At 40.5% G+C, this 14,386-nt stretch overlaps 1 protein-coding gene across 1 annotated transcript in view; it reads left to right on the top strand.

Moving 5' to 3' along the window:
* Window positions 1-14,386, top strand: part of LOC149155810 (uncharacterized protein At4g37920-like) — a 123,945-nt gene that overhangs the window by 18,451 nt on the left and 91,108 nt on the right. Inside the window, exons 3-4 of the mRNA XM_089446023.1 lie at window positions 60-228; window positions 501-745. Of these exons, the coding sequence (XP_089302149.1) occupies window positions 60-228; window positions 501-745 (414 nt within the window). The remainder of the gene's footprint in view (window positions 1-59; window positions 229-500; window positions 746-14,386) is intronic.

Here is a 14,386-nt window from a genome sequence, read left to right as displayed (position 1 = left end):
TTTTTCTTAATCAAAATTAGGGTTATTTAGTTTCATCAAATTGAAAGTTTGGATCGCAGGTTGATGAGAATATGCAGAGGCATGATGAACTTTTAAAAGAAATTCAAGAAAATCCATTGGAGGTTGATGCCATTGTTGCTAGGCGCCGCAAAGATTTTACTGGGGACTTCTTTGAACATCTTAAATTAGTTGCCAACACATATTATGACAGTCTGGAGTCGAGGGATGGTACGCATCACTTTCTGGAGTGAGTTTGGAGTGTTTTCTGTAATTCTGACCAGTCTTATAAGCTTCTTATTCTGTTCCGGATGAGGATGTCATATTTTCCCATAATATCACCACTGCTATCTTGGGCATTATTGTGTACTAAGGTCCATTGTTGATACTGCACAGTTATGCTTTGAGGAGGATTGTGATGAGAAATTGAAATTATGAAGTATTTTAATATTGTAGTTCTACTGGCAATTTCTAATAGCATTGGTTGTTTTTGGTTTGCATAGAACTAGCTAGGTTAGCAGCTAAATGCTTGGCAGCAGTGCAAGCATATGATAATGCAGCTGCAGATAGTGAGGCATTGAGCTTGGCACAGCTCAAGTTTGATGATATACTCAGTTCACCATCATTAGATGCCGCATGCAAAAAGATAGATAACCTGGCAAAGGCAAATCAACTTGATTCGACATTAATGTTGTATATCACTAAAGCATGGGCATCTGCAAAAGATTCAACAATGATGAAGGATGAGGTATGAAAGGTTTTTTTTTAAGTCTTGTTAATATTTTGATGGTGACATTTTGAAGTAGTCCTTGAAACTCTATTTATATAAGAAATTATTCGTCACTAATACTTAAGTAACATGAGCTATTTCCCTCCTGGATTATATAGTAATTTGTCACCTAAATTGTAATGGAAATATAACAAGCTGGTTAACTACTGCGATAAGTCATAGTTAGTTTGTTAGTGGCCAAGGTTGAGTTATAAATTAGTTCTGTACTTGTCATTCTAAAAGGTCTCATTTCTTGCATGATCTACCTTGTGGTTTTAGTTATCTAGACATGCATTTTATTGATACTTGATATTTGTATATGCCATGGTTTTGTGTTACTTCTATGACCGACATTCTTTCATTATTGAAATAAATCGATTACTGAGCTACAATGGTTTATTCTCGAGCTGGAAAGGTTTCTTATGGAAACAATCTCTCGGGATCTTATTGCCTGATTCCACCTCCCCATCTGGATGCTTGGCGACCTTGGAAAGCTTGTCTGCAGAGCGCCCAACTGCCTATGTCTCTCTTTCCTGATTTATATGGGCGTTCTTTACTGTGTGATTAAGGGTTCATCCTTCTTTTTACATACTTTTACTGTTTACATACAATCCTGCATTGTTTGGTCATTCCCTAGAGAGGATATATCATAACTAAACACTTAGTCCCATTGACAGAACTTTAGTCACATGTGGGCATGAATATACATACAATCCTGCATTGTTTGGTCATTCCCTAGTGAGGATATATCATAACTAAACACTTAGTCCCATTGACAGAACTTTAGTCACCTGTGGGCATGAATATAATTTCTTTCTATCTTTCCCATTCTCATCTTGTAGATATGCCTAGCTAAGTAAAATATGCTTATTTATTTAAGTCTTAACTAAACACAATTACTTGGATGAATGCACATGGGAAATAATAAATGACATAAGATTTGTTGGAATTTATTACAAACATCAAGCAGCCACTCCCTGCCCTTTGTGGAATCATAGCTTTTACTTGCTTGCATGGGTTGAACTTGAGAGATCGTTTTTGAAACTATAACCACTATGATGCCAAATAGAGAGCTCGTAGTTAGTCAACAAAAGTGTATGCTACTATGCAGGTATTCAATACTTGGAAATTGGAATTGATTTTAAGGAGCTTATGTAGTTTGAATCAAAGAACGAAGGGTGTTGACATATTGAAGGTAGGTATGAGTGTAATGAAGAGGCTTCCTGTTAAATTTGGACAACTAGGTCCAAACTCCATGTTCTGATGCTCAGATTAAGAGGCTAATATTTTTGTTGGATTCCTCTTTCTGAGAGGTGTAAAATCCATATAAAAATAGTCTTAATCCGATGAGCAGAACTTATATTTTGAATTTATTATTCTTAATAAATTATATGTGCAAAGGTCAACCAGTTTTGTAATGTAGGCTCACATGCCCAATAGATGTGTCACACACCCTCATTGATGGATATATATATACAGGAAAAGTTGGAGAGAATCTGATCACAACACAACTCACATCTTCCTCTCTCATCCTAAAAAGTACGAGCTACCTGGAGGACGAATTTCAGCCACACGTGGGAAGGACGAAGAGGATTTTTCTGCTGCTAGGGTTTCGCAGAAGTTTGACCAGCGTTGACTTTGGTCAACGCTTGGTCCAAACAAGCTGAAAACTTGTGGGAGGTTCGATTTTTGAAGGCCATACTACCTGGCACAAAAATCGAGGTCAAAGGGTTGACCGTTTTGCTGATGCGTTGACTTTTAGCTTGCTGCCCCTGCGTTGACTTTTCAGGACAGCGTTGACTTTTGTAGAACTGACTTGGGTTGACTCATCTACTGGTTGGAGGGTTGTTGTGACACATGCTGGGCTGGCTGACCAAATGAGACTTTGCTGGTTGAAGCATCCTGTTGACCGCCGAAACAAACACATACATTTTTCTTGTTTCTGATTTGTCTTCTGTAAGATCTGCTTATATGTTCTATCTGCATTTTGCTTATCTACTTGTATGATTGCTGTGAGAAAAGTGAAATTGCTCTTAGCATAGAACATCTACAAAACTTTACATGGTATCAGAGCTGAGGTGAAGACAAACTCTATCTATAGCAATCATCATCGAAAGAAATGGATTCCTCTAAGCTTGAATTCAGGGAGAATGACAAGCTGACTGGAAGTGATGACTTCCATGCCTGGAAGATGTTATTAGATCTCAAATTAGAAGATCATGATCTCCTAGATCATGTGACAGGGAAGATTCAAGAACCTCCATCAAATGCCTCTGCTGCTGTTAAACACAAGTATAAGAAGGGAGAAATCAGAGCAAAACTGCTGATCAGGGAATCCATAAATAAGAGTCTGGTTGCCTACATATCTGAACTAGGCACATCCAAGGAGATGTATGACAAACTGATACTTATGTTCCGAGTAAACAATGTGAACCAAGTGCTATTCCTCAAGAACAAGTTGAAGAATATGAAGAAGGGCCGAGACGAGTCTATTCAAACTTTCTTTATGAAGTTGACCGAAACCAGGAACAATCTGCTAGCTATTGGGGAGACAATAGCTGATCGTGAGATGGTTCTCACCGCACTTGGAGGACTTCCATATGAATGGCAAGTATTCACAACTACCATTCTCAACAATAATACCATCCCTAACTTTGATGAGCTTCTGTCTAGATGTATGCAAGAAGAAACAAGGATGAAGGAATTTGATAATGAAAGAAATGCTGCCTATGTTGCTCATTCCCGAAAGAAGAACTCTGGTGGTTCCAAGGACAAAGGAAGGACTAAGACTCAAAAGAAGAAGGGTAAATGTTTCACCTGCCATAGGACTGGACACTATGCTAGAGAATGCCCCTTCCAGAAGAATTCTCCCGATAGTGACGACAACAACAACAATCGAAGGAATGGGAATCAAAGAAATGACAAATCCAAAGGAAAGAGGAAGGCTCACTTTGAAGGAAACCATCCACCTTCTAAAAGGACCAGAAATACCAGGTATGAGGAGTCTAATGTTGTTGATAAAAGAAATGAGTATATTCTAATATCTGCTCTCTCAGCTGCATCTCCGCCCGACACTATGGATGTCTGGCTAATCGATAGTGGTGCCTCAAGACACATCACCGGATTCAAGGAAGCACTTTCTGACATGGTTGAAAGGGATACTAATCTAGAAATTATCCTTGGGGATAATGCCACTTATCCTGTGAAAGGGACCGGGACTGTGACCCTCCACTTGTCTCAAGGACAAGTCCTCCATCTACAAGATGCACTCTATGTACCCAAATTGAAGAAGAACCTTGTGTCTGTATCTGCCATGGAAGACAAAGGATTCAATGTAACTTTCTCTGATGGAAAGGTACTCATGTGGAAGAAGAGCTTCAAGGAAGCTATCTCAATTGGTTTTAGAGTTGGTACACTCTACCAGGTTGGAGGGAGTCCGTTGGGAGCTATGACTTGTGATACTATCCGTCAAACCGAACTATGGCACCGAAGATTTGGACACCTTCATTACAAGGCTCTTCCCGAAGCAAGGAAGGTGGTGACAGGGATGCCTGATTTTGGAAATAATCATAAAGGTGTATGTAAGGGCTGTGCTGAAGGAAAACATACAAGGGGACCTTTCCCCTCAAGTGTCACAAAGACATCTGAGATATTGCAACTGGTCCATTCTGATCTTTCCGGTATGTTGCCTGTAACATCCCTGGGGGGATGTTCTTACTATATGACATTTACTGATGACTTCTCTCGCAAAACCTGGATATACTTCTTGAAGAAGAAGGATGAGGCTTTCATGTGGTTCCGTACCTTCAAAGCCTTGGTGGAAAATATGACCGGAAAGAAGATCAAGATTTTGAGGACTGACAATGGCACTGAATATGAGTCAAATGAGTTCAAAGACTTTTGCAGAGAAGCTGGCATTAAGAGGGAGACTACCACTGCATATACTCCTGAGCAGAATGGTGTTGCTGAACGCAAGAATAGGACTATTGTGGAAGCTGCCCGTGCCATGCTATGTGACCAGGGTCTTCCAAAGTTTCTGTGGGGAGAAGCTGCAAATACTGCTGTGTACATTCAAAACCGATGCCCTCATTCCGCTTTGGACTCCAAAACTCCCGAAGAGGTTTTCTCTGGTAAGAAACCTGATGTCTCACATTTTAGAATTTTTGGATGTCCTGTCTATTTTCATGTGCCGAAAGAAAAGAGAAGTAAGCTGGATGCTACTGGGAAGAAAGGAATGTTTGTGGGCTACAGTGAGACTTCTAAGGCATATAGAGTCTATGTACCTGGTCAAAGGGAAGTAGAGATAAGCCATGATGTCACTTTTGACGAAGATGCTTCCCTGAAGAAAGTAGTAGATCTTCCTAGATCTGAAGAAAACCATGAAGAAAGACCTGGAAATCTGGAAGAACCCCAGGATGAGACTATGCCTGATGTTGAAGGGCCAATGGACCCTATTGATCCTTCCCCTTCTCTAGGAAAGAGGCCATCATGGCTCAGGGACACCCTCGAAGATGCTGAGGGTCATGCTGCCCCAAGGGGAACATTCCGAGAAAGCAAGAAGCCGTGTAGATACCAAGGGTATCTAGCTGCCATGAGTACTATTATACAATCTGAACCTGGATCTTTTGAAGAAGCCATCAAGCATCAAGTCTGGAAGGATGCTATGCATGAAGAATATGAGGCTATTATGAAGAATGATGTCTGGGATGTGGTCCCGAGACCGAAGGACAAATCTGTTGTCACCGCCAAATGGCTCTACAAGATTAAACATGGATCTGATGGGAGTGCTGAAAAGTTTAAGGCAAGATTTGTTGCCCGTGGCTTCTCTCAAAAGGAAGGAATTGATTATGACGATATATTTGCACCTGTGGCTCGATATACCACCATCCGATCCATCATAGCCCTTGCTGCTACGCAAGGATGGAGTCTTCATCAGATGGGTGTCAAGACCGCTTTTCTGCATGGTGCAATAAAGGAAGAGGTGTATGTAGAACAACCTCTGGGATTTGAAGTTCAAGATCGAGACACTTATGTCTGCAGGTTGAAGAAAGCCCTCTATGGGTTAAAGCAAGCACCCAGAGCTTGGTATGAGAGGATGGATAGTTACTTGATGAAGCTGGGCTTCACTCGAAGCAATGCTGATCCAAACCTTTACTTTAAGGTTGAGGAAGGAAAGCCTCTCATTCTAGTGCTGTATGTGGACGACCTCTTTCTGACAGGTGATGACCCTCTCATTCATCAATGTAAGAGGGAGCTTGCTGCTGAGTTCGAGATGAAAGACCTAGGACTGATGCACTATTTCCTAGGCCTGGAGGTCTGGCAGAGACCTGGAGAGATTTTCCTTTCTCAAGGAAAGTATATTGTGAAGCTTCTGGAAAGATTTGGGATGGTGAACTGTAAGTCCGTGTCGACACCAATGGAACTTAACTTTAAGAAGTTGAGTGGCAGCGCTGCAGGGCCTATCTTGGCCAATCCTACTGAGTATCGTCAACTCATAGGAGCGTTGATGTTCTTAGTGAACACCCGTCCGGACATATGTTTTGCAGTGAATACTTTGAGTCAACAGATGGTTGAGCCTCATCATTTTCACTGGGTTGGTGCCAAGAATCTTTTGAGATATCTTCGGGGCACGATAAACCATGGGCTGAGATACACTGTCGGGAGTGTGATTGTTGGGTCCCTATAATACTAGTGATTACCCCATTACTATTGTAGTTATACCCCTTATTTATATTGTTGTGCCCATGTAGTGCCCATATTGTTATTATTGTGCCCCATAGAATCCCACTATTGTTATTTTTGTGGCTTTATAATATTATTTTATGTAGGCTGGATTATATTGGGACCCTTAGACTCCTATATATAGAAAGGAGGTTTTTCATTTGTATCATCCAAGAATTGTTCATTTATGTAATGTAAAGGAGGTTGCCCCCTCGAAGAGGCTGAATTCTAAGGCGTGGATCTCTCTTTTCTATCTTTTTGTGAGCTGGTTTCATAACATTTGGTATCAGAGCTTTGGATTCTAGGGTTTCGCTGCTCCAAACAGGTCATCGTGGCATTTTCGCTATAACTTTTTTTCTGTGACGTTTCAGAAGTCGCAAAAAAAACCCATTTGAGAAGAATTGGCGCTGAACCTTGGGTCCGAATTTCAGAGCTTTTCGCGCGATATTTTCGGAGATATGATCTGAGGAAGTTGGTCTTTTTGCAGACTCCTGAATTACATTCAAAACAGGTGACCTGGGGAAAATCGTCATAACTCTCTCTCTGAGGATCGGATTGAAATTTCGTAAAAAGGTACAGAAAGAGGACGGACTGTAGTTTCTTGTGGGTGAGTTTCAGATTCAAAGGTTGAAACAGTGACTCGTGGCACGTCGTACAAGTTCGCTCTACTGAACCAGTCTAAAAGCAAGTCACTGTGGGAGATTTCACATAACTCTTCCTTGGAGAATCCAATTTGGCTCAGACTTGTGGCATTGGAAAGAGGACACAGAAGGCTACTACAGGTAGCAATTTCAGAACTGGATGATCCGAAATTACAGAGATACATCAGATTCAATATCAGGCTTCTATAAAGTGAAAAAAGGTGTGTAGTTTTTTTTTAAATTTTTGTGTAAGCTTGGTTTAACAGAATTCAAAGGGCATAGTAAAGCATTATTATCGGTAACTGATGCCCCGAGGAAAGAAAATGCAAACACCTAGTAAGGAACCTGAAAGCTCTAGCATGACTCATGAAGAAGAGGAAGAAATGCTACATGATATATCAAAATTACAAGAACAAGTGCAACAAATGTCACGCTCACAAAAGCTAACAGAAGCTAAGATAAGTGGCGTGGAATCTAAGATAAATGGCGTGGAATCTAAGATAAAGGGCATGGAAGCTAAGATGGACGGCATGGAAGCTAAGATGGATGGCATGGAAGCTAAGGTGAATGGCATGGACGCTAAAATTGATGGCATGGATGATAAGATGGATGAATTGAAGAAGTTGCTACAAGAAAGGGTCACTAATGGTGAAAAGGTAGTAAAGGAAACTCATGATGAGAACAAAAGAAATGTTAATCATGATTCCATAGACTCTAATGCTGGATCGAAGACTCACCATGTTCCAAAAATCGATATGAGGAAGTTTGATGGCAAGGATCCCGCCACATGGATATTACAGATGGAGCAATTCTTCGATCTCAATAATGTGCAAAACACACAAAAGGTACGTATGGCAACTTTATATTTGGAACCAAATCAGTTTGTATGGTATCAATGGCTTTGTTCTCGTAAACAATTTATCACTTGGGCAATTTTTACGGAAGAATTGATAGCACATTATGAGGATACAAAAAGCAACACTTTTTTTAGCCAATTGATAAGTCTCAAACAAAAGGGTTCAATAATGGAGCACATTGAGGAGTTCCAAAAATTGAACATAAGGGTAAAAGATATTCCAGAGGAGCATAGGATTGATGTGTTCATAGGGTCTTTAAAGGATAATATCCAACATGATGTTCGCCTTTGGGAACCTGATTCATTAGAGAAGGCATTCAGGTTAGCAAGAAAAATGGAAAGCAAAATTATGGCAACTAGGAAGCATACCATTCACAACTATAAAGACGGAAGTGTTGTTGCCCATAGTCTTCCACAACCTACAAGGTTGACACCACAACAATTGGAAGAAAAAAGAGCAAAAGGGCTTTGTTACAATTGTGATAGCAAATACACAAAAGGTCATAAGTGTGCTGAGAAGAAATTATTCTACATAGATTGTGAAGAGGAAGAAGAAAAGGAGCAAGAAAGGTCAAAAGAAGAGGATATATTCCAGGAACAAAGCCTAGATGAAGAACAAATAAATCCGACCATATCTTGTAATGCATTGGCGGGAATTACCACTCCTCAAACCATCAAGATAGAAGGACAAATCAAGAAGAAAAAGGTAATAGTGTTGATTGATTCAGGAAGCACCCACAATTTTATTCATTGTAGGGTAGCAAAAGAATTGAATTGCTTCCTATATCCAGCACCAGAGTGTCAAGTGATGATTGCAAATGGAGGAACAATAAATTGCTCTGGAAAGTGCCATAATATCAAGCTATCCATGGGAGAATATGTATTGACTAGCCCAATGCTTTCCATTCCAATGGGAGGTGCTGATGTTGTACTAGGAGTCCAATGGCTACAATCCTTGGGTACAATAGCTTTTAATTTTCAAGAACTTTTCATGAAATTTTCTGTGGAAGGAAAGGAAGTTGAATTAAGGGGTATTGCAGGGAAACCAGGAAAGATAATCAGCTCTAATGGTATGACAAAGCTTCTAAAAAAGGAGCAAAGAGGTGTAATTGCACAATTATGTTCGCTAGATGTTTCCACATTGGAATCATCTATTTCTCCAGATCTCCAAAAAGTCCTGGACAATCATTCCAAGGTATTTGAGACTCCCAAAGGTCTCCCACCTATGCGTGATCATGATCATGCTATTCATCTGATTCCAGGAAGTGTTCCTCCAAACATCAGGCCGTACAGATATCCCTATGTCCAAAAAAGTGAAATTGAACGTATGGTTGCAGAAATGCTAGAGGCTGGTATAATTCAACCGAGTCAAAGTTCTTTCTCTGCTCCAGTAGTATTGGTGCACAAGAAGGATGGATCATGGCGCATGTGTCCAGATTATAGGGAGCTCAACAAGCTCACTATTAAAGATAAGTTCCCCATTCCTGTCATTGATGAATTACTGGATGAATTGCATGGATCAATTTACTTCACCAAGTTGGATCTTCGTTCAGGATATCATCAAATCAGAATGAAGATTGAAGACATTCCGAAAACGGCATTTAGAACTCATGAGGGTCATTATGAATTTTTGGTCATGCCTTTTGGCCTTACCAATGCACCTTCAACATTTCAAGGTTTGATGAATTCAATTTTCAAACCATTCCTTAGAAAATTTGTGTTAGTATTTTTTGATGATATACTAATCTACAGCAAGTCTTGGAAGGATCATGTTGAACATGTTGACAGGGTGCTACAACTATTGGAGGAGAAACAATTATATGCAAAAAGATCCAAATGTTTCTTTGGAGTCCAGGAGGTGGAATATTTGGGTCATATTGTATCTCATGAAGGAGTTAAGGTAGACCCTAGCAAAATTAAAGCCATTAAGGAATGGAAAATCCCCACATCCATAAAGCATCTGCGAGGATTTCTTGGGTTGACAGGGTATTATCGCAAGTTTGTTAAGAATTATGGGAGAATAGCAGCACCTCTAACAACATTATTGAAGAAAGATGCATTTTCATGGACTCCGGAAGCAACAAAGGCCTTTGAACATCTTAAAGAGGCAATGTGCCAAGCACCGGTCTTAGCTACACCGGACTTCACAAAAACCTTTATTGTGGAATGTGATGCTTCAGGAAATGGAATTGGTGCTGTTCTAATGCAAGATGAAAGACCCATTGCTTTTGAAAGTCGTCCAATCAAGGGAAAGTTTTTAAGCAAAGCTATTTATGAGAAGGAAATGTTGGCAATACTCCATGCACTTAAGAAATGGCGACCCTACCTAATGGGAAGACACTTCAAGGTAAAAACGGATCATGATAGCCTTAAATACTTTTTAGAACAAAGATTATCCTCTGAAGAGCAACAAAAGTGGGTCACAAAGATGTTGGGTTATGACTTTGAAATCATCTACAAAAAAGGGAAGCAAAATGTGGTGGCAGATGCACTCTCAAGAAAGGATGAGGATGTGGAAGCATTGTTGTGCGCCATTTCTATTATCCAACCAGATTGGATAAACGAAGCAAGGGAGGAATGGAAGTGAGCACTTATTCGAAAGCTACAACAAGATTCCAGTACGTCTGATACATTTAGTTGGAAAAATGATTCGTTATGGTACAAAGATCGCTTATACCTCTGTAAGAATTCCCAGCTAAAACAAAAGATTCTTATGGAATTGCACACTTCTCCCTTAGGAGGGCACTCAGGATTTTTAAAAACTTACCACAGGGTTAAGAAGGAATTTTTTTGGGATGGCCTTAAATCAGATATTCAAAAGTTTGTGGCAGAATGTTTGGTTTGCCAGCAAAATAAAGTTGAAACAATTAAGACACCGGGTCTATTACAACCTTTATCCATTCCAAGCCAACGTTGGGAGGAGGTTTCAATGGATTTTATCACAGGTTTACCCAAGTCTGAGGGAAAGAGTGTCATCATGGTGGTAGTTGACAGACTTACCAAGTATGCACACTTTTGTGCATTATCACATCCATTTAAAGCCAGTACAGTTTCTACTGCATTTATGGAAACAATTCAAAAGCTACATGGAAACCCAAAGATTATTGTAAGTGACAGAGATCCCATTTTCACTGGAAATTTTTGGACAGAATTATTTTCTTGTCTTGGTACTCAGTTAGCTCATAGCTCATCTTATCATCCTCAATCTGATGGGCAAACTGAGATAGTAAACAAATGTTTGGAAGGATATCTTCGTTGCTTTGTATCTGATAAACAGACACAATGGGTCAAATGGTTGCCTCTGGCTGAATGGTGGTATAACACTTCCTTCCATACAGCAACAAAAATGACCCCATTTATGGCACTTTATGGGTATCAACCACCATCCATCACATCATATTTAAGAGAAAATTCTAAGGTTCAGGCAGTGGAACATCACATCGAACATCAACAACAAGTCCTCCAACTCTTAAAGGATAACCTCGTGTTGGCACAGAATAGAATGAAACAACAGGCAGATCAACATCGCAGTGAAAGAAGTTTTGATGTAGGTGATTGGGTATTCCTACGGCTACAACCATATAAGCAAATGTCCCTCAAGCAAGCTAAGAAGGATAATAAATTATCACCAAAGTATTATGGTCCGTACAAGGTGTTGCAAAAGATTGGTACTATGGCATACAAATTGGAGCTTCCTGCAGCTTCTCGATTGCACCCAGTTTTCCATGTTTCATGTTTAAAGAAGGTTATAGGCGACAAGCTCCCAGTTCAAACAATATTGCCAGAACTTGACGAGGAAGGAAAAATTATATTGGAACCGGAAGCAGTCACAGAAACAAGAACTCGACAGCTACGAAATCGATCAATTTCAGAGTATCTTATCAAGTGGAAGAACTTATCCGCTGAAGATTCCACATGGGAGGATGAGAATTTTATGCAGAAGTATCCAGAACTACTCAAGCGTTGAGGACAACACTTTTTTGAAGGAGAGGGGCATGTTGGGTCCCTATAATACTAGTGATTACCCCATTACTATTGTAGTTATACCCCTTATTTATATTGTTGTACCCATGTAGTGCCCATATTGTTACTATTGTGCCCCATAGAATCCCTCTATTGTTATTTTTGTGCCTACAATATTATTTTTATGTAGGCTTTGATTGTATTGGGACCACTTAGACTCCTATATATAGAAAGGAGGTATTTTCATTTGTATCATCCAAGAATTGTTCATTTATGTAATGTAAAGGAGGTTGCCCCCTCGAAGAGGCTGAATTCTAAGTCGTGGATCTCTCTTTTCTATCTTTTTGTGAGCTGGTTTCATAACAGTGATACTCCGGGGATATACTGATGCCGATTGGGCTGGCAGTGTGGTGGATCGTAAGAGCACATCTGGATGCTGTTTCAATCTTGGTTCTGCTTCGATCTCATGGATGAGCAGGAAGCAGAAGTCGGTGGCTTTGAGCACCGCGGAGGCCGAATACATTGCTGCTAGTATGGCCTGTTGTGAAGCAGTTTGGTTGAGGAAGCTCTTTAGTGAGTTGTTCCAACATGTGCTAGATACCACTGTAATACTTTGTGATAATCAGAGTGGGATTCGTATGACTGAGAATCCTGTGTTCCACGACCGATCCAAGCATATTGATATCAGGTACCACTTTATCCGGGATATGGTACAGCGAGGCGCCGTAAGGCTCGATCATATAGGAACTGATGAGCAGGTCGCGGATATTCTCACTAAGCCCCTGGGGAAGGTCAAGTTCCTAACCTTCCGTGAGAGTCTTGGTGTCGTGGAAAGACCCTATGATGTGGGTCCTGTTGGACGATGAGCTCTGGGAGCTCTGGGGGGCTTTGGGGATAGCTTCTCGGAGCTATAAGCACTCATAATGCTTCTGCCCCACCCTTGTGATTATTGAGTTGGTTCGCCACTCATTTAATCTGTGCCCCGTATGCATCCTACCCATTGAGTTCAGGGCTCATGGGAAGTACCTCTCATTTGGCCAATGAGGTGTGGAAAAGCTAGAGACTATTAGCAAAGACTGATGGACGCATCAGAGATTGCCGTACTCTCTATCTAGGATGGCATGGTCCAACCACTTGATCTGGGATCAAGATTTGTGAGGTCTGGGACCTCTGGACTGATTATGTCAGTCGGGGAATGATGTCTTTGTGACTGACCCACTTCTGTTCTGAAATAAAGAAGCCAGCAGAGCAAGTTTCGGCGGGATGACTCACGGTGTTAATTGCACTAATAGATGGAGTTCTCCCTAGTTGAGAGGGAGTGTTAAATTTGGACAACTAGGTCCAAACTCCATGTTCTGATGCTCAGATTAAGAGGCTAATATTTTTGTTGGATTCCTCTTTCTGAGAGGTGTAAAATCCATATAAAAATAGTCTTAATCCGATGAGTAGAACTTATATTTTGAATTTATTATTCTTAATAAATTATATGTGCAAAGGTCAGCCAGTTTTGTAATGTAGGCTCACATGCCCAACAGATGTGTCACACACCCTCATTGATGGATATATATATACAGGAAAAGTTGGAGAGAATTTGATCACAACACAACTCACATCTTCCTCTCTCATCCTAAAAAGTACGAGCTACCTGGAGGACGAATTTCAGCCACACGTGGGAAGGACGAAGAGGATTTTTCTGCTGCTAGGGTTTCGCAGAAGTTTGAGCAGCGTTGACTTTGGTCAACGCTTGGTCCAAACAAGCTGAAAACTTGTGGGAGGTTCGATTTTTGAAGGCCATACTACCTGGCACAAAAATCGAGGTCAAAGGGTTGACCGTTTTGCTGCTGCGTTGACTTTTAGCTTGCTGCCCCTGCGTTGACTTTTCAGGACAGCGTTGACTTTTGTAGAACTGACTTGGGTTGACTCATCTACTGGTTGGAGGGTTGTTGTGACACATGCTGGGCTGGCTGACCAAAGGAGACTTTGCCGGTTGAAGCATCCTGTTGACCGCCGAAACAAACACATACATTTTTCTTGTTTCTGATTTGTCTTCTGTAAGATCTGCTTATATGTTCTATCTGCATTTTGCTTATCTACTTGTATGATTGCTGTGAGAAAAGTGAAATTGCTCTTAGCATAGAACATCTACAAAACTTTACACTTCCTTTGTAGGTGCTTTCTTTACTCTCTGATTGAGGGTTCATCCTTTTTTTGTTTAAAGCTCGACTTTGTATTATTGTTTGGGAACATTACATTAAATATGACTGTGTGTTATTGGCAGCCCTGAAGGGAAACTGACCCAATACCACAGATTGAGTTTCTTCAGATTACAAGTGTTCTCTCTGATGAGTTTTTCAGACAAAATGAAAGAGTGGCTAAGATGCCTATTACTATGTCACGAGATACAAAAGATCTGGCTCTATTCTACAGAGCCACCTATAC

The sequence above is a fragment of the Pinus tabuliformis genome, chromosome 9, assembly GCF_031772625.1.
Source record: "Pinus tabuliformis cultivar Carrire ecotype Pingquan chromosome 9, CPIR1, whole genome shotgun sequence".
In the NCBI taxonomy this organism is placed as follows: domain Eukaryota; kingdom Viridiplantae; phylum Streptophyta; class Pinopsida; order Pinales; family Pinaceae; genus Pinus; species Pinus tabuliformis.
Note: the sequence above shows the minus strand (reverse complement) of the source record. Positions and strands in the feature narration are given on the sequence as shown.